At 41.0% G+C, this 24,908-nt stretch overlaps 1 protein-coding gene across 3 annotated transcripts in view; it reads right to left on the reverse strand.

The window, feature by feature from the left end:
* Positions 1–1,353: 1,353 nt before the first annotated feature.
* Positions 1,354–24,908, reverse strand: part of LOC125072138 — a 32,626-nt gene continuing 9,071 nt past the window's right edge. For 2 of the 3 annotated variants that reach the window (XM_047682656.1, XM_047682655.1), the window contains exon 2: positions 1,354–3,064. In XM_047682656.1, coding sequence (XP_047538612.1) covers positions 1,418–3,061 — 1,644 coding nt within the window. In that variant the 5' untranslated portion in view covers positions 3,062–3,064 and the 3' untranslated portion in view covers positions 1,354–1,417. Of the gene's footprint in view, positions 3,065–3,145; positions 3,246–24,908 lie in introns of those variants that run through there. The other variant, XM_047682657.1, reaches the window with a different exon arrangement.

The raw sequence follows: 24,908 nt of genomic DNA on the forward strand, positions 1-24,908 counted from the left end.
TTGCTTTGTACCCACTCAGGGTACGTAGAGCCATCAGTCCTCCGCCGGAGCCCAAAACTCTCACTGGTCGTATCGCTTCATCAGATTATGAAAGAGCGCCTGACGTCCCGCGTGAGACACGCAACGCACTCCAATATCTGCGCAGTTACTGATTTCCGTTGAGGGCGGACATTAATCATCACTAGTAGTGTGTTAATAGTAGTCATTCTATGAAGAGTAAGTAAAGTTAAATAGGAACAAAAATAACAACAAACTTTCCTGTTTGACTTGTATCAAATAAATTATTTATTTCTGCTGCTGTTAACTTGATACATAAACGACGATCTTAGGACTTTTAAGTGCATTTAATAGCCCATTTAAGTCTAATTAGTATTTTTATCACTTTAGTTTTTCAATAACACCTATTTGTTGCATACAGTATACACAAACTTTTGTATCAACGCCATCTATTGCAGCTTTATTGCTGTTAACAAATTTGTCATAGATGGCGCTGCAATGTACACAATTCACGGAATAACATTTTATTTGTTTGGACTTAATTTTGTTTTTATCTAAAGTATAAATATTTTTATGACAATTTGTATTAATACTGTATACGCATTGATTGAAAGTAATAATAATAATCAAAGGGAATTATGTAGTTTTGAAAAGCGCCTGCACTGAAATTGTACTAATGTTCCACTGAAGTATAATTGTTGCAATCACCTTCACCCTCGTGTAATGCCTATAGATACGAACTCAAAATTGAATGTCAGTTATTTTGTTTCATTTTGTAAAGTACGATCTTATTCAGTGTTCGTATTTAATGACTATTGATCTCTTCCCATTGGAAGTATCTATGGGATGTAGAAATAACAAGTATAGTCTACTCGTGAACGAAGGCGCGCCCTTCACGTTAAATTTAATTTTTAAATAAAATAAATAAACAACACTTACTCATAATACATGCTAATGCACGTTTAATAAAAAAATACGACTTGTGTTTATTAAATGGAATTTTTAATTTTGAATAACAGAATAAATAGTTAACAGCGTAAATGGAGTTAGAGAAAGTTAAACATTCACCTTCAAAGGTGAATGTTTAACTTTCTCTAACTCCATTTTGCCCAATATCAGGACAATCCTGCAATTTTCACCCCCGAGCGCCGTAAGCGTCATCTTAATATCAGAGTTTCTTTATATACAAAAATGCGTCTCCATATCTCTACACTACACTACATTATTTTTTGTAATTGTTCTGTGGAAAACAGTCCAGGCCAGTAGTGATATACATAAGAATTGTATTGTCATCAAATATCCATTTACATCAGCGACAACTGCTTATTACATGAAATAGGAAAAAAAACGCAAGTAAACTATAAAAATACGTTTAATACTAGCATTGAATAGGGTATAAGACTAAGCCATGCGGGCGGCGTCACCGGTGCGGCGGCAGGAAGGCCAGCGCCGTGAGCGCGGCGTCGGCGGCCGCCACCAGCGCGCCGCGCCAGCGCCACAGCGCCGTGTCGCGCACGGGCTGCGCGCGCAGCTCCGCGCACGACTTGCTGAGCGCCGTCACGCAGTCGGCGCGGTAGTGCTGCAGCCGCGCGTGCCGCGTCTCCAGCGCGTACGACGAGCACGAGCCGCCCAGGCACGCCAGCGGGAAGTGGTTGTGCAGCGCCAGCACGCGCTCCGTCTCGTGGAACGCCTTCACGTATTGGCCGGGCTTGGTGAAGTTGCGCGTTCGGTACACGTGTTGCAGCATGTGGAGGTATCGCGGCACCCCCTCCTCCCAGCCGTGCTCGTGCCGCAGCGAGTCCAGGTAGTAGAGGTTGGAGGCGTGGTAGGACGAGCGCGGCGGCTTGCCCGGCGCCGGCTGCGAGAGCGGCAGCACGCGCTTCATGAGCGAGCTCCAGTCGCCGTCCTCCAACGGCACGATCACCTCGTCTATGTCGAGCAGCGCGAGCCACCGGTACTGGTACATATGACGATACAGACAGTCGTTGTACGGAATCAGTTCCATTTGTCGCTTGTGTGTCGTTTTCTTCTTTAGATACATATGTTGCAGGCCGGGAAGGTTCGGTTGGCCCCCGGGCAGGGTTATCGGTGTCACTTCGGTTACACCGAGTTCATTGTAATAATTCAACACTTTCGTAATATTCGGGTGCACCTGAAGTTCGTAAAAGAATATTTTGTCCGCACCCATGAGCCGTATTAACTCGATCCATTCCACTAGACGAACCGACAGGTCCTCGTGTAGAAAGTCCAGCCCCTTCACGCAGACGGCGAACTCCTTTTGAGCGAGGGGCGGCTTGGGACGATCGTAATGGACGCGCAGGTTATTCGTGGCGCGATCGCAGGGATCGACCACGATGGACACGGAGGCGGGCACCAAGTGACGCACCTCGGCCGGCAGCACGCACGCCAGCAGATAAGGCTGCAACACGCCGTCCCTGTAGTTGCCCCACTTGCTGTTCCACACATACTTGTACTCGAGATTGCGCACCACCACGGGCGCCTCGCGTTCCTCGAACCACAGCTGGCAGTGCGTCGTCATCGTGGGCTTGATACGATCGTGCACGGCGAGCACGCGAACAGCTGGCCCGATGCGTGACGTGTTACGCGCGTCCATGTAAGCGCCGTAAAAGTGGAATACGTCGGTCTTGACGCGAAGAGTTTGCCAGTATGTATTGTGGAATTCGAGATCATATATAGAGGGGAAGGGCGCGCAATCCTTCTTCTTGTAGAATTTGTTCTTGTCATTCCGATGCTTGTGCCAGTAGGCGAGCGGCAGCGAAGGCAGGCGACGCTCGGCGTCGGCCCGCAACTCGTCCTCGGTGAGCACGCGCGTGTCGGTGGCGATGCGCGGCGCGGACGGAGGCGTGGAGGGCATCGGCGCAGGCGTGCTGGCCGCCTCGGACTGCAGCAGGAGACGCGCTGGGGGCGCGGGGTGGGCGCGCGGCGGCGCGGGCTGAAGCCGCGGCAACGCCAGCGCCGCCAGCGCGCCCCAGCACACCAGCGCTGCCAGCCACCGTAGCCTCGCGCGCCCCGACCCGCTCCACCGCGCGCACCACCCCCGCATGGCCTGAAAGCAATAAACATCATATCTTTAAATATGTTTAATACACTGAAACGTAACGTTAAACGATTCTATGACGAGCTTTACATGGTCGAAGGCGGCGGCGGCTCGCTCGCTCTCAGTGTCTACATGCGTGCGGCAAATTATCTCGGATATCAAACATCTTGTTTTGTTAATTTGTTTTTCATTTGTCTCTATAATTTAAATCCCGTCACTAATAAATTTTGAATTCTAGCCGACTCATTACAGAACAATAAATCTTTGTATATTACAATATTTTATAAAGAAGGACATATCAGAAGTTAGCTGTCGCCGGATGTCAGTGTGACGCGGATGTCAAGTTTTTAGTTGTTATCAAACAAGAACGAACTATGGTTATTGTATCACCGATACTGAGTTGCTTTCTTAATATATACTTATATTTAAATCCACGAGCTGGTAGCGAGCTCGAAATCTCCTCGAATGTTAAACATACAATAACAAGAAAATAGCTTGTCGCTTAAAATTCGAAATAAATAATTTTTCGTAGAAGTGTTTGCTAAGTTATTGGAAGTGCGCAATCGCTGGTGACAGATTTTATTAAGTATTTGCAAAAATAAATGTTAATCGAACGTCCTCATTGTAATTAGTTCGCATTTAAACCAGAAGTATCTGATGTCCTGGGAACAAATTCAGGTCGGACTGGACCAATAAGAATATAATTCGATGAGAAAAACAGTCGATTAAAAGTCGATAGTATCACTGCCGGGTCTCTAGTTCTGCGCTTAAGCTCTGGGCCCTCTCCCTCGCCCTCGTCGAGTGAGGGAACATAGAGCGCAATTGTTTTCGCGCAAACACTATAATATCTCCTGAAGCCGCCGGGACCGCGTTCGGTCATCATAATTAATTTAATTAACTTGACGAAAAAAAAAAGACCCGCTGAGTTTCTTTCGCCGGTTCTTCTCAGGTCAGGGTGTTTCCTTTTCCGAACCGAAAGTATAATGCTCCTATATTGAATAAAGGAATTTGAGTTTGAGTTTGAATAAACTGTCTCTCAAAAATTCTCAAAAATCTGAAGTATAACTACGGTATATATTAGTAAAAATCGGAACTGAAATCTTAAGTATAATGCAGAACACAAAGCGCAGAGCAGCGCGTGGCGCGCGGGGCCGAGCTCATGGCACAAGATCCGTATCGGAAGTAATTTTCGGAAGCGCGTGCGTCGTTCGAGGTCGCTCATAAAGCTCGCCGGGCACGTAACTATGGTTCTTGCATCACTTGTAGCAAATGCCTAATCAAAGGTCGCTAGTGCTGAACGCCCGAGCTGAAAAGGTATTTTCGGGCACAATTACTTTTAATTTGCCTATTAAAAAATTAAAGCTCAAGTCCGTATTTATTGATTTCTAGTTAAATTAAATTAAAATATAATTGAATTTTACCGACATACTTTGTAATTAAAATGGTGAGAACTAAGAGTACTACAGAGTTTATAGTGGGTCTTATTGCGAAGAATGTATCAACTCATTTATTACAATGAATGTATCAATTCGTCGATTTACTACACACACACACACACACACACATACTTACTTTCGGAATAATAATCAGATAAAAGCAAAGAACAAGTAATGACACGCTTCATTAAATTATATTAGAGACTTCTATAGCTGCAAAACATACGTACGCGTCGCTGGAGCACTGGATGTAACCATCGACTTTTAAAGACTACACGATCTGCTCCGTGCGCCGGCGTCGCGACGTCAGCGGCCTAACGTCCCATTGTGTTTTTATGATGAGTATATTTGCGTCGACGCCATATATTTCTTTTTTTTTTTACCTTAGCCGTATAATGAACACGACCACTCTGTTGCGATTGACGACTGTATTCGAGCCAATGTACGTAATTTCGTTTAAAAATGACTGAAGGATAATTTGGTTATGATTTAAAGATGTTTCGGCCTCACGTCGAACAGCTCACACGGAACGGTCACGGTCGGTGGCGTACACGCGGCGAAATTGAATCAAGTGATTTATGACACAGGCGATTATGTTCCGTTTTATGTAGGACACAGCGTCTATAATAGTTTGTAAATTATCTAGTTAGAATTCTAAGTAAGCGAAGTGGCCCCGGTCGCGACGAGGACATAACACTATCATATTACGGAGTTGCATTCGTACCGCTTACAAAGACGGCGCGCTTTATTTCTAAGTGTGTTTGTAATTTGCGTCGTTTACACGTATCAGTAAGCTTAAGCGTCGATGTTTGTTAAAAATAGTCGATTCTGCAAAAAAAAAAACAAAAACAGTCGTAAATATCCCGCAGCCGGTAAAAGACACGAGATTATCGCCGCGCCATCGATTATACTTACTACATAAAACTACTTAATAAATGAATAACATATTTACTAACGCGCCTACGTAACTCTCGCCGACACATCAACCTGCACGCGCGACGCGAAGCCTAACGTTAGATCGACTGTTATCACGTTCATGTGAATACCATCAAAATACAAACAGTCTACGTTGCTGTATATACAAACATACATGACATTGATACAGATATATATATAATTGGATTTCTTCTTATTTTCTGCTCTTGCTCCACAGATTCAGCTCGGCCGGCGCTTTTGAAGCGATCGCTACTAAAACAGATACAAAAAAGCAGGAGACTTTTGGCAGTGTCTAAAATATCTTCGGAACACTCAGCGGCGGCATATCTATGTTTATATATATTTGCCATTTAGACTTTTCAATTCGAACCCGATTTAAAAATATTATGAAATACTTAAATAAAACGTACAGATGAGCGAGCAGTGAGCGCAGTACGGAAATACGGAAGAATAAATCGGTAGGATTATGTTTATATATCTCAGATTATACAGCGCGAAGTGAAGTATTTTTACGTGTGCGAAGTTTGGACATCTCGATAAAGACTAAACGACTAATAAAATATGCGAATAATGTTCATGGGCTCTTAACAATATTTATTGAAATAATCTTTAACTCCTTAATACCTTTTACGTGCCAAGATGACACACGTCGCCTTCGAAGACGGCTACATGAACACGTTCGAGTGAACTTCAAACGGAAAACTGCTCGGAGGAACGCTCGTTACAAAAACGCAATAATGCATACATCGTAGTACTAAACTGAGCAATTCCTTTACAAAAAATATATAAATGCTCATCGCCGTCGATATCGATCCTTATAAACGAACAAAAACACAATCGTGATCATGTCAATGATATATTAAAGAAAGCGATAAAAAATTCTAGGAAAACCCGATTAAGAATTACCAAAACAAGTTCAAAGGCAATTTGGATACTTTATCCGCCTCGGAGACGCATTAAAGTTTTTGTTCGGTAAAACTCCGAAGTTTGGGCGCAACTTAACGACCCGGAAACCTTGAATTACGGACGTTTTGTCGGATCGATCGCAATTAGTAGACGATGATCACATGCCTCGTGATGATCGTGAAGGAGCGCTAATGGCTCCGCACAGCAGCTCGTCGCGTCACGATTACCGTGATGCCGAGACAGGTGGAGCCGCTACGGGCAGTGATATCATATCCTTGTTGCGTCTTTCGTAACAATCTACTCGAAAACATGCATCTCAGAATTTTACTTCAAAACTTATTTATTGAACCTTTTTTGTTACCGGTATTATATTTTACAACAAACATTTATATACGTATATAATATCCCAACACGTATTATTTGCCATCATGCTATTAAAGAGAGATGTGTGCATAACATTCCGGCAGTTATTTGAAATAACTGAACTAAAGCGAGGCGCGGGGAGGTCTTGACCATGTATTGTATATACTATAGTATATTATGCATTATGGACTATGCGAGAGGACAAAGAGGAGGCTCTGGCGGGGTCGATGTACCCGCGGGGGCTCGTTTTCATTATGCAAGTCGCATGCGCCTGCGCGCTGCACAGCGCAATTACGTGGAATTATTACTCAATTTGTAGCTATTTGTAGCTTATCAGATATTATAATTTCATTATATATTTACGTTAATTAAATACTGTGACGATATGATGTGCGTTATGTTCAAAACAACATCAAAAGAAGTATTTGTTGATATTCTATACAGGCAATGTAAATTTAATTAAATTTTAGGTATTTAATTGAAGCAAAATAATGGCGGCTAACTTTCTGGTCGGTTATCCTCGGTGACATCTGCATTCCGAAGCAGCGGAGGCTTTACCTTCAAAGAGTAACTACTTACTTGCCGGTTCTTCTCGGTAGAATCTACTTTCCGAACCGACGGTAAATGTAAAATTTTATTCAACACTGTAACATGACGATTCTAATTTATTTTCATGATTCATGAGTGCCTCTATGGGCCTCCTTGAATAAATAATATATCGATTTTGATATTTAATTCTTTCGCATAACGATTCAAAAGCGTCCGCAACAGCCTACTTGAAATATATTTCGATTTTCATCACTTAAACCTTTCAACAATGAATTCCTACTCTTACACAGAAGGAGAGATTGTGTTTTGTTAATTCACCAAACTAAAGCGTGATGTCGACGTCATGCTTACGTCACGACATCGATATTAATATCGTTTTCACTTTTACACGCAAATGTTTGCATATCGTTTGTATTTGTTTAAACGGAGACGCGTTAATACTGAATATCCACAAAGAGAAAAGCATTATTATCATTATCTTATATAATTTGTATTTGTTTTGTTATAAACTAACAGCTCGTTGCAACGGCAGCTGTCCCACAGCTGAGCAACAGCCCCCCTCCCGCCCCCTCTTGTCGAGACGGTTTGGCACTTACTCCGCCAAACGAGGACGTGAATTATAAGCATTAATTAGACGCGTGAAAGCTCATTGTCAGCCGGGTCTGAAACACGGTAGTTAGACTTTACCCGTAATTAGAATTAATTCATCAGTTGATTTTCATTTAATGTGAACGTGGCTGCGTTAGTTCGTAACATTTCAGTGGTTAGTTTATCTTAATTTAGAAACATAATACATTTATTTTAACAACATTCAACAAACATTCGACGTACTCTTCAAAATGTGCTGATTTGAAGATGCCCTGAATACTTTATATAAAACGCAACAAAGAGAGACATTGTGATAGGTTTTCTCAGTTATATTGACGTGACGTGACGTGACGTGACGTAACGGATTCTGCATTTTTATGACATACAACAGGAAAATATTGCTTACTGTTGTAATAATTGCTAGGTGAATGTGAAATTTCGAAACATTAAAACCGAAAGACGTACATATGAGACCCTTCGCGATATCGAATCCAAGCCGTCGTGTGAAACGTTGGCAGCTCTGAACCGGTCCGCGTCTCCGCGTCTAACCACCTTTCCCTTCACCCTAAGCCTTTTCCTAAAACAAAACACGTCAGACTGGAAATACAAGAACGGGCGTCGAGGAGACGGCGGAAAACAACTTCGCGGTTTTGTTAAGATTTGCCGGGAACAGCTTGCGGCCGCGCTCCCTCCGGCGACTCGTTCGGGTTTATTGCTTGTTACAAAACAATATCGTCCCCTTATATTTATAAAACCGCACTATTAAAGAATATTTAAGTGGCATTTTAAATTATTATACAATGTTGTAGAATTAAAGACAAAATTGACACGATTATATATAATACAATCGTAAGTATGCAAATATTTTTTCGACTGCAAGGCGCTGTCCTAAAAACCTGCCAAAACTGCGCTGGCGTTTGCGCAGTGATGCAACGTTACGCAAACGTGCGCGTCCGAACTAAAATAAAACCAACAAGCTCTTCAACCGAAATAGCACCCTAGGGTGACGCATTCGCAGGACCAAAAAAACATCAACTGACGCATATCCTGAGTGTTAAGGATCAACTGAGAGACGCGCATCAAACAGATTGGCGACGGGCCAATGGAATTAAAATCGCATCGAATGACTAAAGAGCCAACGAGGGGAGCCGGAGCCGCAGCGGATGCCGCGCGCGCGTCGGTAATGACCAATTCTTCAATCACTCCCTCAGATCGCTATCGCACGTGGCGCACCATGTCAATGCTGTTAATGTACACACAAAGGAATCCACTGCGCCGGCGCAGCGGTAACGGCGAACTACTCGACCATAGCGTGAAAAATAATCACATTCCTACGTCTATTAACTGCAGCCTCAGTATACAGAAATAAGTTTAGGCTTTCCAGAAAATGTATATTACATACATATAACTTGCTTGATTTTACTTTATGCGTATTCTATGCGTTAATTCGATTGTGTTGAAACTTTGGCCAGTCGTTGCAGGCACAAGATAAGGTAAAGTAAGCTAGCTGACACAATACCACCGCCATACAACAGGTGGTTGAGAGTAGCAACGCAGTCCGGGCATTAGCTAGTTACTGTACCAACTAAATCTAGCGTCATGACATATTTGTGATTATCATCATAAGAACGTGAACCTAGGAACCGCCGAGCTCGCAGACACGCTGGCGAGAAGGCGGTGATCGGGGCCAACGCCGAGATTGTAACACCAGATGTCCACTTACAGTGCGATACCTGTTCTATACCAAGCGATAAACGATGCGCTTTGTGAGGGCGCCTCGTGCTGTCTTGTTTTTATTAAATAAATTCTGGTTAGCGTGGCTGACTTTTATAATTTTTAAACTTTGAAACATGAGTAGTTTTCGTGAACAATAACGTGGTTGGTGACTTTGATGTGTGGCGCTATGTTTCGGTGGGCGTTGAGCTCTGTGACGTCTATAGTGCGCTCGCAAACATGCCATTAACGAGAGATTGACGATGACGACCGAGAAACGGAATTGCAAGAATTCTTTAGAGAAATTCCGCGTCTCCCCTCCGACCACGACTTGTTTATATCGTAAAGAAATAAAGGCTCAATATAAAACATGAACGCACCGTGACCTGAGCCTATCGCTTTCAAACTCGGCTGTGGGTGTCCATCCACTGTACTGCACCGCTGTCCGGTTATATAGTACGTAGTCTTTGCGTGACCACTTGATACTCATTACTTATTCGATTGTTCGGAAAGTCAATTCGTTTTTCCCAACAAATTACTTTAATTAATTTTTTCACAGGTAACTCAGGCCACATAATCATCACGTATTTTAATAGCATATAAAGATAGATTAGCAACTTACCGTATAAATAAAAGTCTCTACCCGTCTCCTCGAAGGTCTTTAAGTTGTTTTGAAGTGAGATGACTAATCTACTGAAAAGCGTAATCCTGCAGTTTAATTAATTCAGTACTTAAACTATTATCTTTGACGATAAGCACATCATTATAAATTAAATAATTCTACTGCACGTGCCATATCTATTACTCTATAACATATTATGTCGTATGTCGTTTGTGCTTTACAGAAACCTGAAACATTACACTGCTAACGGCTCGTTTCTAAACTACGTGTACTAAACAGCCTGAACTAGTTACCGGGAACGCGAGGAAGGTACGCTCTCGACCTTTGACATTCCTTTTAAGGAGCGACTCGAGCTAGTCGGGGAGGAAAGGTCAGATGGCAACGACACTAAGAGCGGAACTCCCGCGAGCGTCGTCGAGCGTCGGGTGAGCAGAGGCAGCGAAGCGAATGCAACTCCACTCCACACCCGGCACCGTCATTGTTCGACTTGAATGTCAAGAAAATGGCCATCCGTTTTATTTACTAGTAATTGAAAGAAATATCGATATGAATTAAAGTATTTCGTTATTCTATTCTAGTGTAAAAAATTGAAGTGAAGAAATACTTTATATAACTTTATTTATGAATGTGTAGGTGTTTGTCGTTACTGGAATAAACATTCTCAGCTTACGCCAAATACAATTCTATAAGTAGTAACTTTTTGATATTAAGTATAGAAGACGACACCAAAATGAGATATTTCGCGCTATCGGTATTCTAAATCGATCGATAAAAACACGGCGTTTGTAGCGACGCCGAAAGCATCCGCGATCTTTCATTGTCGACTCGATCGAAGTCGGGGAATCAATTCGTTACATTGTCATTTAGTTACAATGCGTCCAGTTGATCGTCCTCATTCCGAACGGCCGCAGACAGTTACGTCTGTTTTTCTGCGTCCGCGCACCTCGTGTGATCAATTGTTCGGCCTCGGGGCGATTTTGTCACTGAACTTGTCCCCCCCCCTCCCATGGGCAAAAGCGGATTGACCGTTATTCTAACAATTACGTTTTTTCAGGTAATTTCTTGTGAAATAAAAATATCATAATTGACAATTTGTCAGTTACTAAAAGTCCTTTAATTGAAAATTAAGCTTTCTTCAAATTATGATAAAGATTTTAAGAAGAAAACAGATAGGTTTCGTTCATGAGACGCTAGACACGCGTTCACTCGACAATCGACATTACCAAAGTCATCTATTGCGTCTGAAAGGAGGTCGATCGTGGCTAAATATAGAACAAAAGAAAATACAGTGGACCAGCGGTAGCCTTCGACTCTGCGCCGTTCGAACTGGCCGTTGTGAAACCCGCGATATTTTGCTAAACGAGTTATACCTTGCGTCGCATAACGCATGTACGCTAATGCAGGTACTGTACAGAAAGTAGTCAAAATATATAGACGTGTACGAAGTCCGCGCCCGCGCAAGGCAATCGACAATTCCAGCGTACAGAGACAAGTGACTTGCAGTGAGATAGCGATAATAATAATGACTTCAGAATGGCCGACGGACTTGAATTCCATGCCACTCGCATTGATGTAGAAAAACATCGCGAAGAAACTTACGGGTATCGGTCGAACCACCAATAAAGTCCACCAGATTCAGTTTCCCGCAATAGCGTAACCCAGGCTGTTAAACTAACAGCTTCAGAGAACATCAATTCAAAAATCATGTTAATCCAATATTTACAACGATTCGGAGAAAATAATTTTTATCATAAATAACATTATTTAGAAAACTAAAAATCGTAGTAACTAATCTACTTATCTCAAGAATAAGTGTCAGTGCTGTCAGCTTGCTAGACCAGCGCAGTTAAACTCAACAGCGCGTAGTAACACAAACATGGGGTAGTCCGACGTGTTTAAAGGATTGCTTTCAGTGCTGACAACAATCGCAAAAAGCCTAAGAAAATACGACTGGCATCGCATCTGTGTCTCTCTTAGTAGAGGCGCTGTGGATCAGACACGCCGGTGCCGTTTTATTAATAAAAATTAATAAACAGTCTACTTATCGATCGTCGACTTCAGTCAAGCCGCACATGTCCTTTGAGGAACAATTTGCAGTATAACGCGATGTTTGAAGTGCGCAACGGTTTGCGAAATAGGCGAACGTCTGCGAATGATTTACGATAAACGCCATTACCGCGCACCGCGGGTTCCGCTGAGTACACAAAGATGACGCAGTATTGACAAATATTATAAGCGCATTTAAGTTCTATACAGTGGTCGTGTGTACTCCTCGATACTGGCCGGCGCGTTGCACAATCCTGTCTGACGGTTGTATTATCAGTGTTTGGCAGATTTTATACATCTTTATATATTTATTTCGTATAGTTCAGCTAGACTCTTGTGGGCCGCGATCAAACAGCCGAGCATCAATCGTACCGACTGTTGCAGTTAGGAATTAGAGAATATCGAAGATGAGAAGTTGTGATGCGTGTCGGCTGCAGTCGGAGCGGATGTTGCAATATGGAAGATCGCGCCAACTGTGTCAGTGGGATAATATGACGTGACTATAACACGCGCCAACTCTTGCATTTTTTAACAACTATTTATTTGCTGACAATGAAAGCCGCAAATTTCTAAATAGAATTAGTTAGCTCTTGTTAGTTCTCTGTAGTTGCAATTAGTTCGTACCAGCCGGATTTGATTACTTTAGAATGCAACGCGTGTGTGTATGAGTATTTTAATTAAAATAATTTTATGTTACTTTATTAAAACCGAGAGTTGAGAGTCAGTTTTATTAGAGGCATAAGGGGTACAACAACATAGATTCCGTGGTTGATGACACGTCCACGGTGTAAATAATGGTCTGTATACGAACTCCTAAGCGACAGCGCCGGCGTCCAAGGAGGTACCAATTGTTGTCACGTGACCTATTTGCCGGTCGCCTTGCGTCATACAAATTGACAAAATATAGAAAATATCAGGATACAGTTATCTCGTTTGTTAGTGTTTGTTGCCTGGGTAACCGAATATGTAAACACAACAGGCAATGTCGTTTGTGCGATAGATAATCGCGCTGAAATCGCGTTCTATTCGAGATAAATACAAGCGTGCGCGAACGTTCAACTGCGGTGTGTAGACGCTCCTTGTGCTCCGTACAGTCCGTAGTCCGCACTCAGACCTGAGCCTCCACCTCGCGAGACAGTGGTCAGGGTCGCGGCCACGTCGGTCAAACGCGAAGATTTTACTTATTGTGTGAGACTATAGAGACAATTGCCCGATGTGTGAGAAACTCGTGGTTTCATGGTTGCCAGACTCTACAATACAAAATTCGGAATGAGAATTAATTTAGCTTGAGCGGTTAGCCTCCAGGTATACGTAAAACCGAAGGGTCCCTTAAAAAATTTTTGGATCTGCCTCTATCCCTTGAATGTACTCAGTGTTGACCTAATTTTAATGAGCCCACACGATACAAAAAATATGCAAATACTAAAAATAATACTCAAACTGCGTCAATCCGGAGCGCGATAGTTCTATTCGGGGTATCTGGTATTTGCTTTGCGCTCAACGTGTTTCAACAGCTCTCTCTATAAGTGATATAATGCTGACGATGAAATAATCGAAATGCAACTGAATTCTCGACTCCCACGGCTACCGAACTCGAAATCAGTTACATAAGCCCAAACTACACACGTTCCTGTTTTTATTTCAGCCGTACTTCGTACTTAGATAACGAGTTAAAACATAATCATCAGAAGTTAGTTCAACCGGTCGATGTTGCTATTGTGCATGACGTACGAACGGACAGTGCGCCCGGTGATAAACTCTACTCTAGTTAGCGGACGCGACATCGCGCGGTTATAACGACGATTTCATCCCGTGCCATTTTTCAAACAAAGAGATGTAAGCACTCGCCGAGCGGTCTGTGTGCCGCGCTCTGCTATTTATTGCAACGTACAACACGCACTGAGTAACTTTTACAAGTTTATTTAAATATCTCGTAACGTTTATTAAACTGGTTCGAATCGCAAAGTGTAGGCAATATTTATGTACATAAAACGTAGTGTATCAAATATTTAAAGTTCTGAAATATAAAATACTAATGTTATTTATTCTTATGAGGATTTATAGTTTTCCAGTTAACTAAAATATATTTTTCTTTAATTAATTAATTCAATATAAAATGGTTATAATGTTAGCTGGAACAATAGCTACCTACAGTAATGTAGGTTTAATAAGAATCGCGAGGTGGGTTTACATAGTCGAGCTGAACAAACAGCAGGAAGATAAGATAAGTTTTCAAATCGATAGGTGGTGATGTATCGAGTGGAGGGGTGATGGCCGCTGTCGCCCCATTGCGTAGTACACAGCGAGTCCGCGCACGCGCATCGGCAGCGTTTGTTGAGTTCGATGATGAATGGAGCTCAATATTCAGCGTAACACATAACCGTGTTTGCTGACCCTCCACCGACTACACGCTACGTCGCTCAACCAATTAGCCATGTTATCCATATCAGCCAAGCACCCCGCTCTACCGCGTCCCTGGTCTCTCGCTATTACACACGATACGCCGGAGCGCGGATTTGCATTCAGCGGACCCGATTAACCTAATGTCCGATACATTGAATAAGATTGTCCTTTGTTTAATTTGTTTTCGGCAAGAAGACGACCCTCGCGGTTATCTGTTCGAAGAGGCATGCAAAGCAGTGGGACATTTATATACATAACCACTAGGTACCTTTAAGTCCACTCCCAACTCAACGTGATCGACCTCTTCAACAGTCACCGTCAAATTTTAGCCAACTTGCACAAGACTTTGCTTTGTTATACGTCTGCGCGCACAAGTATCCACTGAATACCTCCAAGTCGGCCAATCTCCGTTGCGCGACAGAAGTCGATCTTTTGACCGTCGCGCATCATCATATTACGTATAAATTTAACAATACTTCAATGAATTAATTACTAAAGCTGAGCTTGTTTCGATAGTGATTTAATTATGTGTAACATCGCCTAACAAAAAGAACCAACGTGAGAAAAAATAAACTTCCGCTTCGGGCGGCGGCCGCGCTCGCGGGTCACACAAGACGACACAATCGCGGTGTAGATAGTATCGCACTGCAACAATATATCGTTAACGAAACATGTAATCGTATCTCGGCGCATCCGAGTCGTGGCGAACGTTTGTACCAATGTTTAAAACAAAAAATAATCAACTCGAGCACACGTTGGTGTTGAATGTTAAAAATTATATTTTGTATCGCTACCTTCTGTCAAATGTTGTACTCCTTATTAATACATATTTCGTCACAAAAACATTAAATTGCGTGAACTGTAATAAAATAACCTTTCAGATAAGATTGTTTATTTAGCAATATGACTCGTAGATACGAAGTTCTGTGCGAACTTTCACGAAGCTCATTGCGGCGCATGCGCAGCGCTTATGTAACTTGAAAGCTTGACGCTAGGCTGCATCGTCGAGCTCGATGATGTTTTGACACACATAACTTCCAAGTGCATTAAAGGCTATATGCACTATTATATAGAAGAACACAAACTAAGCTGAATTTGCTGTGTAAATATAAATTCGAAAGTTACTCTGTGCGTATGTTACCTATCTACGGCTACACCACCGAGTCTATGTGTGTAAATTACTGGACATACGAATTACGAAATAAATAAATTTGACGCGGGCGAAGTCGCGGGAAACACTTGCACCTATTGTCTACGCGCGTGGCGATTCCCAACAGGCGTGACGTCGACGCTGTCGGCGATGTTTCATCGGCAGTAGACCGACGATGAAGTCATATACATATACGTTACTAATGAAATAAAATAAGTTACCATTCAAATGGAATCGGTTTTCCCATAATCTTCGTTTAAAACTATTATTTCGTGCAACTGATGCGAATAATATTTATCACTAGTTTAAGTGATTCGACTGCTTCTTTGGTCTAAGGTTACCTTTTAGGGATGCAGATCCTGAGGTTTTGAGTACAACCTAAGGGAAATCAGTGATAAAAGCTTTAGTCAGTATTTATTTCTCCAGTTTTCCTCTGTTATCGTTTTATATACAAGTACTTAGCGTATTTTGTTACGTACTACGTTAATCGTTCGGTTGTGCGTGTGTCACAAAGCCCTTCTAATCGTACTTTGGTCTATTTCCTGTATTCGTATTATTTGGTTTTTCAACTCGCAACCTTCCTCCGAGTCTCGGAGCGAAACAACTGTATATTCTATAATCAATTTTAATAACAAGCAATGTAATGCATATAAATCTTATTGTGATGCCGGTAAAGGCGATTATTCGACGTCAGATATATTCAAACGGTACAGTTAGCGGCCCACATCGGCCGCCGCCGGCCACAACGGTAAGTTCTAACTCAACGAGCGCCACGGTCAGACAACCGCCACACAACCAGTATTGACAATATTCACGGCGCCATACGATTGTCGAGTAAATTCTATCAAAGGAAATACATCTGATTGAAGGTGTGGAAGCGACACCCTCAGAGTAGTAGTAGGGTAGGGCGTGTGCTCGAGGTCATCAGACCATCACCATGTATAAAGTCGTCTGATATATTATACTTTTTCGTGTTGAAGGCTTTCCTAATATGTATTTTGTTTTGGCGCGTCACTTGTAGGCGCTGCAGCAAATCAACTTTTATATCCTTTTGAAACGATTGCCTTCACAATCAATATAAGCGCTATATACACAGGCTGAGCAACGTCTGCAGGGACTCGCTAGTCTTATACAAATAATAAGTGTTTTTTTTGGTTCGTATCGATTAATTATTTAAACGTAAATTTAATGTTATTGTCAGTCATTGATAAAATCACCCGGTGTATGGTTCAGAATTTTAATTTATTAAACAACATTAGCTTCATAGGTTCTCTCCTCATCGGTTGTGTTATGCGAGAGCACTTCAGCAGAGTGCGAGCGGTGTTGCAGCCCAGGAGTGATTGCTTCCGTTAGATAACATCGACTCTGTCGGCATCGCTCACATCAGTTTGATACTGTTTCCCAACGGCATGAGCTCTACTCCTTACACAACGTCACACAAATATAATGTAGGTTATTGGCAGTTAAATATAGTTGTCCTTTTACTTATTGCATAAGCCTTTACAATTACCGAGATCAAACATGTCAAAACTACGTTTCGTAGCGCAGAAGTGATCTGAGCGACATATTTACGATTTTTTTGTTTTAAGAGGGCACTGACCTCCCCATCTGAACCTCCATCCAATCGACCCGTTTACAGTCGTCCTTTTTGGAATTTAGGCAAATTTAAATCAAAATATATTTTATTTAGGTAGGCTCCTACAAGCACTTTTAAATCGTTATTTGACAAAATTAATTTTATTCGGAATATTGATTCTACCGAGAAGAAACGGCAAAATCTCGTTACTTACCCATTTTTAATCTAAAACGTTTTACATGTAATGTCAAATACAATTATATTTATGCGTCATCTATAAACATCAACGAGGTGATCCACAGGGCGAGCACATGGATCGTAAGTCGTAACCGACCGTGGACACGATCCCGAGCTACGATCCAACACCAAAGAGTTTTCACGTGAATATAAATAACAAATATATAAATAAGACTGTCATGTGTGACGAAATAATCTCCCCGCAGTGTGTAACAGCTCTCCTTAGGAGAGGAGAAGGCCTTCGACCAGAAGCGGGACATGTAAGGTTTGTTATTTGTTTTACTATTGTTGTTGTTAACTGACAATTACTTCCATAATTTAAATATGTTTCTTCACTATTGGTGAGTAAATTTTGGGCCAAACATGTAACCAATCCCCTGAAATTTTGATCCAATGCCAATATACTCGCACTGAGTTCATCTGTGGCATCTGTGATTAGTCTTGGCGACTTCGGAGACGGTTACTGTCACCGTTACTTAACGATCGCCTGATACAATAACAGTTACAGGCGAGTTCCGCAGTCTAACATACAAAATAAATTATATACCGACTAAAATACTAAAGAATAACTATACTATTCATATTGAATAACCATTATTAGAAAAAAGCAATTACATGTTTGTGTTAGATCGTGCACTCGTAAATGCTTTCAACTGACTGACTGACTGACCGATTTTTGAATGACAAAATCTAGGGACCGAACCCGGGATCTGCATTATATATGCCTATTGAGCTAGCCATTAGACCAGCGAGGCAGTTAATCAAATAATCTTATCTACTACTGAGTTATAATAACAAACGTGCAATAAAACATTTAAAGCTCGATATGGTGTTATCTCGTTATCTCTTATCAGACACGTTAATAACAAATACAGAACTATTTTAAGAGTGTCGACAATTTATTTTGGGTCTTATCTGAAACTAAACCGATTGTTATTTCTAGAAATTAGTTATAAATATATTCGTTTTTTTTAGAATCGAGGCGACAACACATCATTTATAAAAAAGTCGGTTAAATGTGAAATTAACCTAAAAGTCAACAATTTAAAAAGATGTAACTACTATAACGTAGTCGCATCGTCTACTTCGCTCTAGGTTTTCTTACCGTAACCGGTGGAACCGGTGGGGTCCGGTCGGCGAGGAGTTCTGAGAAAAAAAACGATCTTGTTACCTTGATAGGGTATCAAAGAAGTGACCGTAATCATGTAACTGAGTACGTTCAGTAGGCACTAGGCAGGATGCAAAGCGCAGGGAATCAGCGATCGGGATCGGTATTGGTTAGAGGAGGTTGTCGTTTTCCCTCGGGGTGATATGGTTGTACGAGTATACACAAGCGGTCCCGAGGAGCACTTCGAAAGGACCGAACGCAAAAGTATTCGGCGACACGAGCAATTATGTTTTTCCAGTGAATACAAACAAGAAGTTGTCGTTTTAGCAAAAAAATTTCATTGTACCGGGGGGTAATCTTGCAAAAATATACTGAAATTAAATTAATTATAATACTCAAATTAAATCAAAGCTCAAACACGTTTGAATTATAGTACTATTAACACATTTATAACAGGTATGTAGGTATTTCATCGTCTAACATTTAAATAAATATTTAACATGAAAGTGTAATTCAGTAAATGTCTAATTAATTAGTTTATTTTATTTATTTTAATTAATTATTTTAAATTCATATGTACTGATAATGTTGAGTAAACATCACAATTATGTTTACAAACAACTTGACAATACAGAGGGACGACGCCGACGCCGGCGCCGAGCCAGACACGTCTGTGACATGTGTCGTTTAATACGCATCTGTTAAAACATCGGTCGCCGGTGGTAGTGGCCAGATGGCCGCCAGGCCACAACCCCAACTCCGCAATACTACCGCCAAACATCAATATTTTGTGTCATTGTAGTCCAGTTTTAAAAGTGAGTGAACCAGTTCAGTATCAAAGATCTCAGATTCTATGGTTAGCGACACTTTGACGGCGTAAGGATGATTGCTCAATCGGGAAGTTAGATACTGTCTAGAGCATACAGACTTATGAAAGCAAGTGTTGCACGATGTTTGCGTTTTTGATGTTTTACGAACCGAACTACGTCCGCGAGATGGATGGACGAATGTATCGCGAATCGAGATGTAGAACAATGAAGATGAGAGGCCGATCGTTGCCTCTCGCTGGACGGCGGCGCCGGCGGCGCGGGCGCATGCGCTTGCGACATCCACTAACTGTAACAATATACTTCTGTATTGGATCTTTTGTCCGCCATTGTACTCGGGTACTGAGGCCATCTGTAATTATACAGGGGAATTTCATATTGAAGACGATCTCAGAGAACGTCACACGCCGATATTCGAAACATTCTACATTAAATATTAATTGCGTCAATAAAGTAACCGAAACCTAATTCCTCGAAAGCCACAATCGTTGATTAAAAAATTGTAACTTATCTTGATAAAGTATATTGATACCACTGTTATCCCTACCTCGGAACACATTCTCATTTATATTTTTAATTAAAGTACACTTAAGTACAGTGAGCAGAAAAAAACTCTGACGCAAAATTGGAAGGTTTAGAAGTATCATCGGTGTTACACGCTTCGCACATGGCGCACGCGCACGCCGGTTTGCTTACTATGCGCGCGCAATATTAGACAGTCTACAATTTATTTCACTTCCACGACGCAATTTTAATTTATAGCCGTTACATTCCGTCGCAAAGGATAACATTACGACGATGCGTATTGGCGCATGTTTAGCATTTTAATTAAATGTCAAATGAAGAAGCGACCACTCTTAATAGGGGATCATTTTTTATATCGTTTTAAATAATTAATATATCGATATTCATTAATCTAACATCAAAGGTTAAGGAACGTAAAATTCAAAAGCTGTCTTGACATAAAAGACAAAATTTGAATATTTGATTGACTAATAACGTAAGTAGGCAGCGACTCGTTGTAATAAGTCACGCGTTGACATTTGATACAAGTCGTTGATATTCAAGACGAAACGTCGGCAGGTCTTACAATAAGAACAAGTGGACCTACTTCCTGGTATTTTTGTTTTGTTTTTATTTTTTAATGTCTGATAACAGCATTAAGTGTTAGTCTTGCGCATCCTACGAGTGTGATCCAAGTTTTTCGTTCGTGATAAAGTCTATCGAAGGTCTGTGTGGTTAATAAAACTGAAATCTATTAAAACCAATTAGTGACCTAAAAGTTTAAGACAAATTGTTTTGTTTTTGTTAAATACATTTATTTACCCGGAAGAGATACATTTTATGAGAATGGAAAGTATTTGCCAAAGGTGGAAAAATATATTTAAATAGTTGGACCCGTTCTCGTCCAGTAAGGTCACGATCCGTCCGAGGCACATTAAATATAATTCATGCAAAAGTCAGATGTGAGAATCATACATTAATACATTTTAAGTCCAAACGACGAACGGCGAGTGTTTGGACATTAATTAAAATATGCCGCTGTCCATATTTATAACAAATGTTACCATTTGAAGGCTTCATATAGATTCGCAATTCAAAAGGCGGCTCAGCGTTAGTCGCTTTTAACATTTCACGAATGATACGCGAACGAGTTCGTACAGCACTGCAGCAACAGCACTGCAGTCCGCAGGTCCATAGCATTGTTATCAAATTCAGCGAGTAGGACGCGTGTGCGTCTAATAAATATTAGAGTTATTTACAACGTAATCCGGGCCTACGCGCGCTCACAGCGAATTCATAACAAAACAGCGCTTCAGTTTGTAAGGTAAATAACATGAAACTTAACTGAAACTTTACAATAATAATTGTTATCGTTAAGAGCATGAAACAGTTCTCATACATTGTTAGCAGGTTCGAGACTGCAGTAACCGCGAGCGGGCGGGAAGAGTTCTTGCGGCTTTTGTAACCGTGTACTCGTAAAGGAAATTAAACAGCGAACGGTTTATATTTAAACGCAAGCAGAGCCACTCCGTCAAATGACACACCGCTGTGACGCCAAAACCAATAAATGACGTTTAACGTTCACCCGACCGGCTCAGAACCTCAGCCCGCGTGTACAATTACATCGTTATCGTTCGAGACAAGTTATTGTGTTGATACTTATTTTCAAACACTAATTTAAACACTCGGCTTAAGTTGTAGTTTTAGTTGAATATCGGCTTGTCAATCGACACAAGGTGTACAACATTTACTCACGTTGTACCGAAAATAAAATTGAAAGGGACCGGGCCCGGATTTACAGTAGCGGGCGGTCTATGGACCTAAGTGTGTGTGTGTTACTTTGCTTATATACTTAAATATATATTAAACGTTTACATATCTGGTTTCATGTACGTACACAATGATGCAAATGCGAAATTATTTAATTTGCAGTGTAATTGCGGACAGCTACCACGACACGACATTTATTATATCTAATGAGCAGTGAACGACCGGATGTGACGTGTTCGTCAGACGATTGCAATTCCTTTGATTTTTGCTCGCTAGGCAGAAAAAAACACCACTCTAAACGTGTATGAAGGAATTTCGATCAGGTTTCCGACATAAAAAGCAGTTGATCGAGACCAGATTTAGTTCATATAAGTATGTATATCTAATACGTATATACCGAACTCATCTCAAACGAAAGGGTCGATTTAATAATTGTACTCGTATTACCAAAAGTAGCCACCGAGTTGCTTGCTGGTTGTTCTCACTGGAGTCTACACTCTAATCAGGCCTAGCTTAAAATTTAATTCGTTTTGTCAAGAGAAAGTTTAAAAGTCGATTTACACGAATAATACTTGTTTTGGTAGTTTATTATTATTATTATTTTTTATTGTTTGAAATTATAATGATGTAAATCATCGAAGCAGAACTTCAATCAAAAACTATCGACATGTAAAAGAATCATACGCCACAACATCACACGGAAGACGAAGTATCCCTACCGTTCTCGTAGTGGGTGATCAAAGAATATTTTATGTTCGACTGCTGAGCGTCGAGTCTATACAACAGATCGCATTGCAGTCGCTATGGCTGCGCCTGCGCTTGCGCGGGAGTAGCGCAGGGCTGGCGGCGCCGGCGTGCGGTAATACCACAAGAGATAAACATTAGTAAATGTAACGGAATTGTAAACACTGAACATTGTAACCTGATTTATGAAAGGTAATTGAACTTCATTTTATATTTGGAAAATAATTGCAACAATTCGTTTTTACCGGAGACAAAATGGCTTTTACTACGTATATAATTATATTCCGCGTGTAGTTACAATTTGTGCTCATGGGCTTTTAAATATATTATTTGAACAATTTCGGTATAAACCGCATCACCCCTAACGCTGACTGTCATGTCGTGGCCGTGAAGCTGCAGCGGCCGCAAATAGACCTCCATCTGTCCTCGTCCCTCCCCCTTACACCATGCGCCCCTCTCGCTTGTCGGTAACGCGACCTCTCGCTCCAGGCGGGCGTTACTGAACAAAAGCTCAATATTTGAAATACATCGTTCATACTTCATTGAAACCGAAAATATAAAGTTCACCAGCATAATACGTACCGAACAACTTTACTCAGAAATGATATGAGTGATTACTAGTACGTGAGATATGTATGTATCTCATGCGTATTGCCGTATGATCTATAGACGTGATTAATTGCTTAAAATATAAGTAATAATGTCTTATAACAAGAGGAAATAAAATATAAAAAATAACCAACATTCAAGAATAAAACTACGATTTTGTTTGGTTTCCATCATCCTAATCTCTATGACGTTCTCTGGTTTGTTGTTAATGTATTACGAGTAAATTATTATAAAAACAGTCATTTTCAATCAAGGTAATCCATCGCATTTGTTTTAACTTATTTATCTCTATTAGTGAAAATGAAACCAAGACTTCCGAGTCGAGTGTACGGTTAAGTTTGTTAAATATTTGCTAAAATCAATGACCTTAGTTTAGGACACTCGCCAACGACGCGTCACGAGAGCCGCTCGCTTAGGGTTGCCGTCTACAAAACAAAATAACATTTTAATATTTGCATCTCCTTTTGTAACCTACTGAGAGAAAGAGATGAAATATTTGACTTTCGTGTTATTTCATGTCATCTCGGTATAATGTACATTTCGGACAGATTGTAGATTTACCTACATTTTACCTTTTAAATTTTTTAAATGTCAGTTTAAAACCTTTTGAAAGAGTCTACTTAAATATAGCAATTTATATTTTTATTAAGACCTTGTTGGCACTTTTATAACTATCAACAAACATAAAACTTTCTAATTTTTATAGATTTGAGTATATATTTTTTGTATTAACTAAATAATTCATAACCTACAAACAAGGCGTGCTGTCCCGGTTGTCGTAGCCCTGCGCTCGTCTGAGTCTACTCCCAAGTGCCGGCGCGGCGCGGCGCGGGCTGAGACGGTGTTCTGACTCATTATAAAAAACCACCTTCTAACGTTTATCGACATATTCCTTTACGTCTTTGGTCTGACTTACTTTTTGTACGAAACTACCGAACTAAGCGATACTTTTTTGCCTATACCCGTTTTACCTTATTTGCTGTTGCTTTAAAACATTTAAATAACTAACACATACACATACAAACGACACCCGGACATACAACGCTTCTTAAAAACATGAATTGCAGAAGATACGTTAGCATAGAAAAATATTTTTAAAACTTACACATTGTATGTTTAAATGAAACGTTAATAAATCTCTGAACTGTTGATGATTAAATAAATTGCAAGGTTACAGAATATTGCTTTCATTTATATTATACCCGCGAGCGACGCCGGGGACGGGGCGCTAGTATGTGACAGCGAGTTCACGGCTGTCGGTTTGTTAACGATTGTACCTTCATAGTGATTACATTTCGCATCGACTGGCTAGCCCGTAATATACTTTGTTACCGCACGTACAGCATTACGTACATCGGCACTCATAATATAGTGTATCGCTGTCGGTAAACGCGGAGTATCGACACAAGATAACTTTTAACGATGAATATACCATTTGTTAATTTTATTATCATTGCTTTGAGAATTATGTAACTTCAATACTAGTATGTATGTAATTCCATACCATCATACTACTACTACAGCAGACGAAGACATTCCTCTTGTTAGCTTATATACTTGGTCCACAATGACAATGACCAGCACTCCATTGCGAGTTAGACACGCAGTGGTAGGTGGCGGGCGCTTCTCTGTCTGTGGTATTATTTTCTGGTGACACGAGGGCTGATTCATTATGCGTCCAGAGAATGGAACAGCGATTCAATTGACAAGTGACATTCTTGCCACCATTCCACGCGGTCAAGAGTTATACAGTAAAAAAAGAACAA

The sequence above is a fragment of the Vanessa atalanta genome, chromosome 20 (genome assembly GCF_905147765.1).
Source record: "Vanessa atalanta chromosome 20, ilVanAtal1.2, whole genome shotgun sequence".
Lineage (NCBI taxonomy): Eukaryota > Metazoa > Arthropoda > Insecta > Lepidoptera > Nymphalidae > Vanessa > Vanessa atalanta.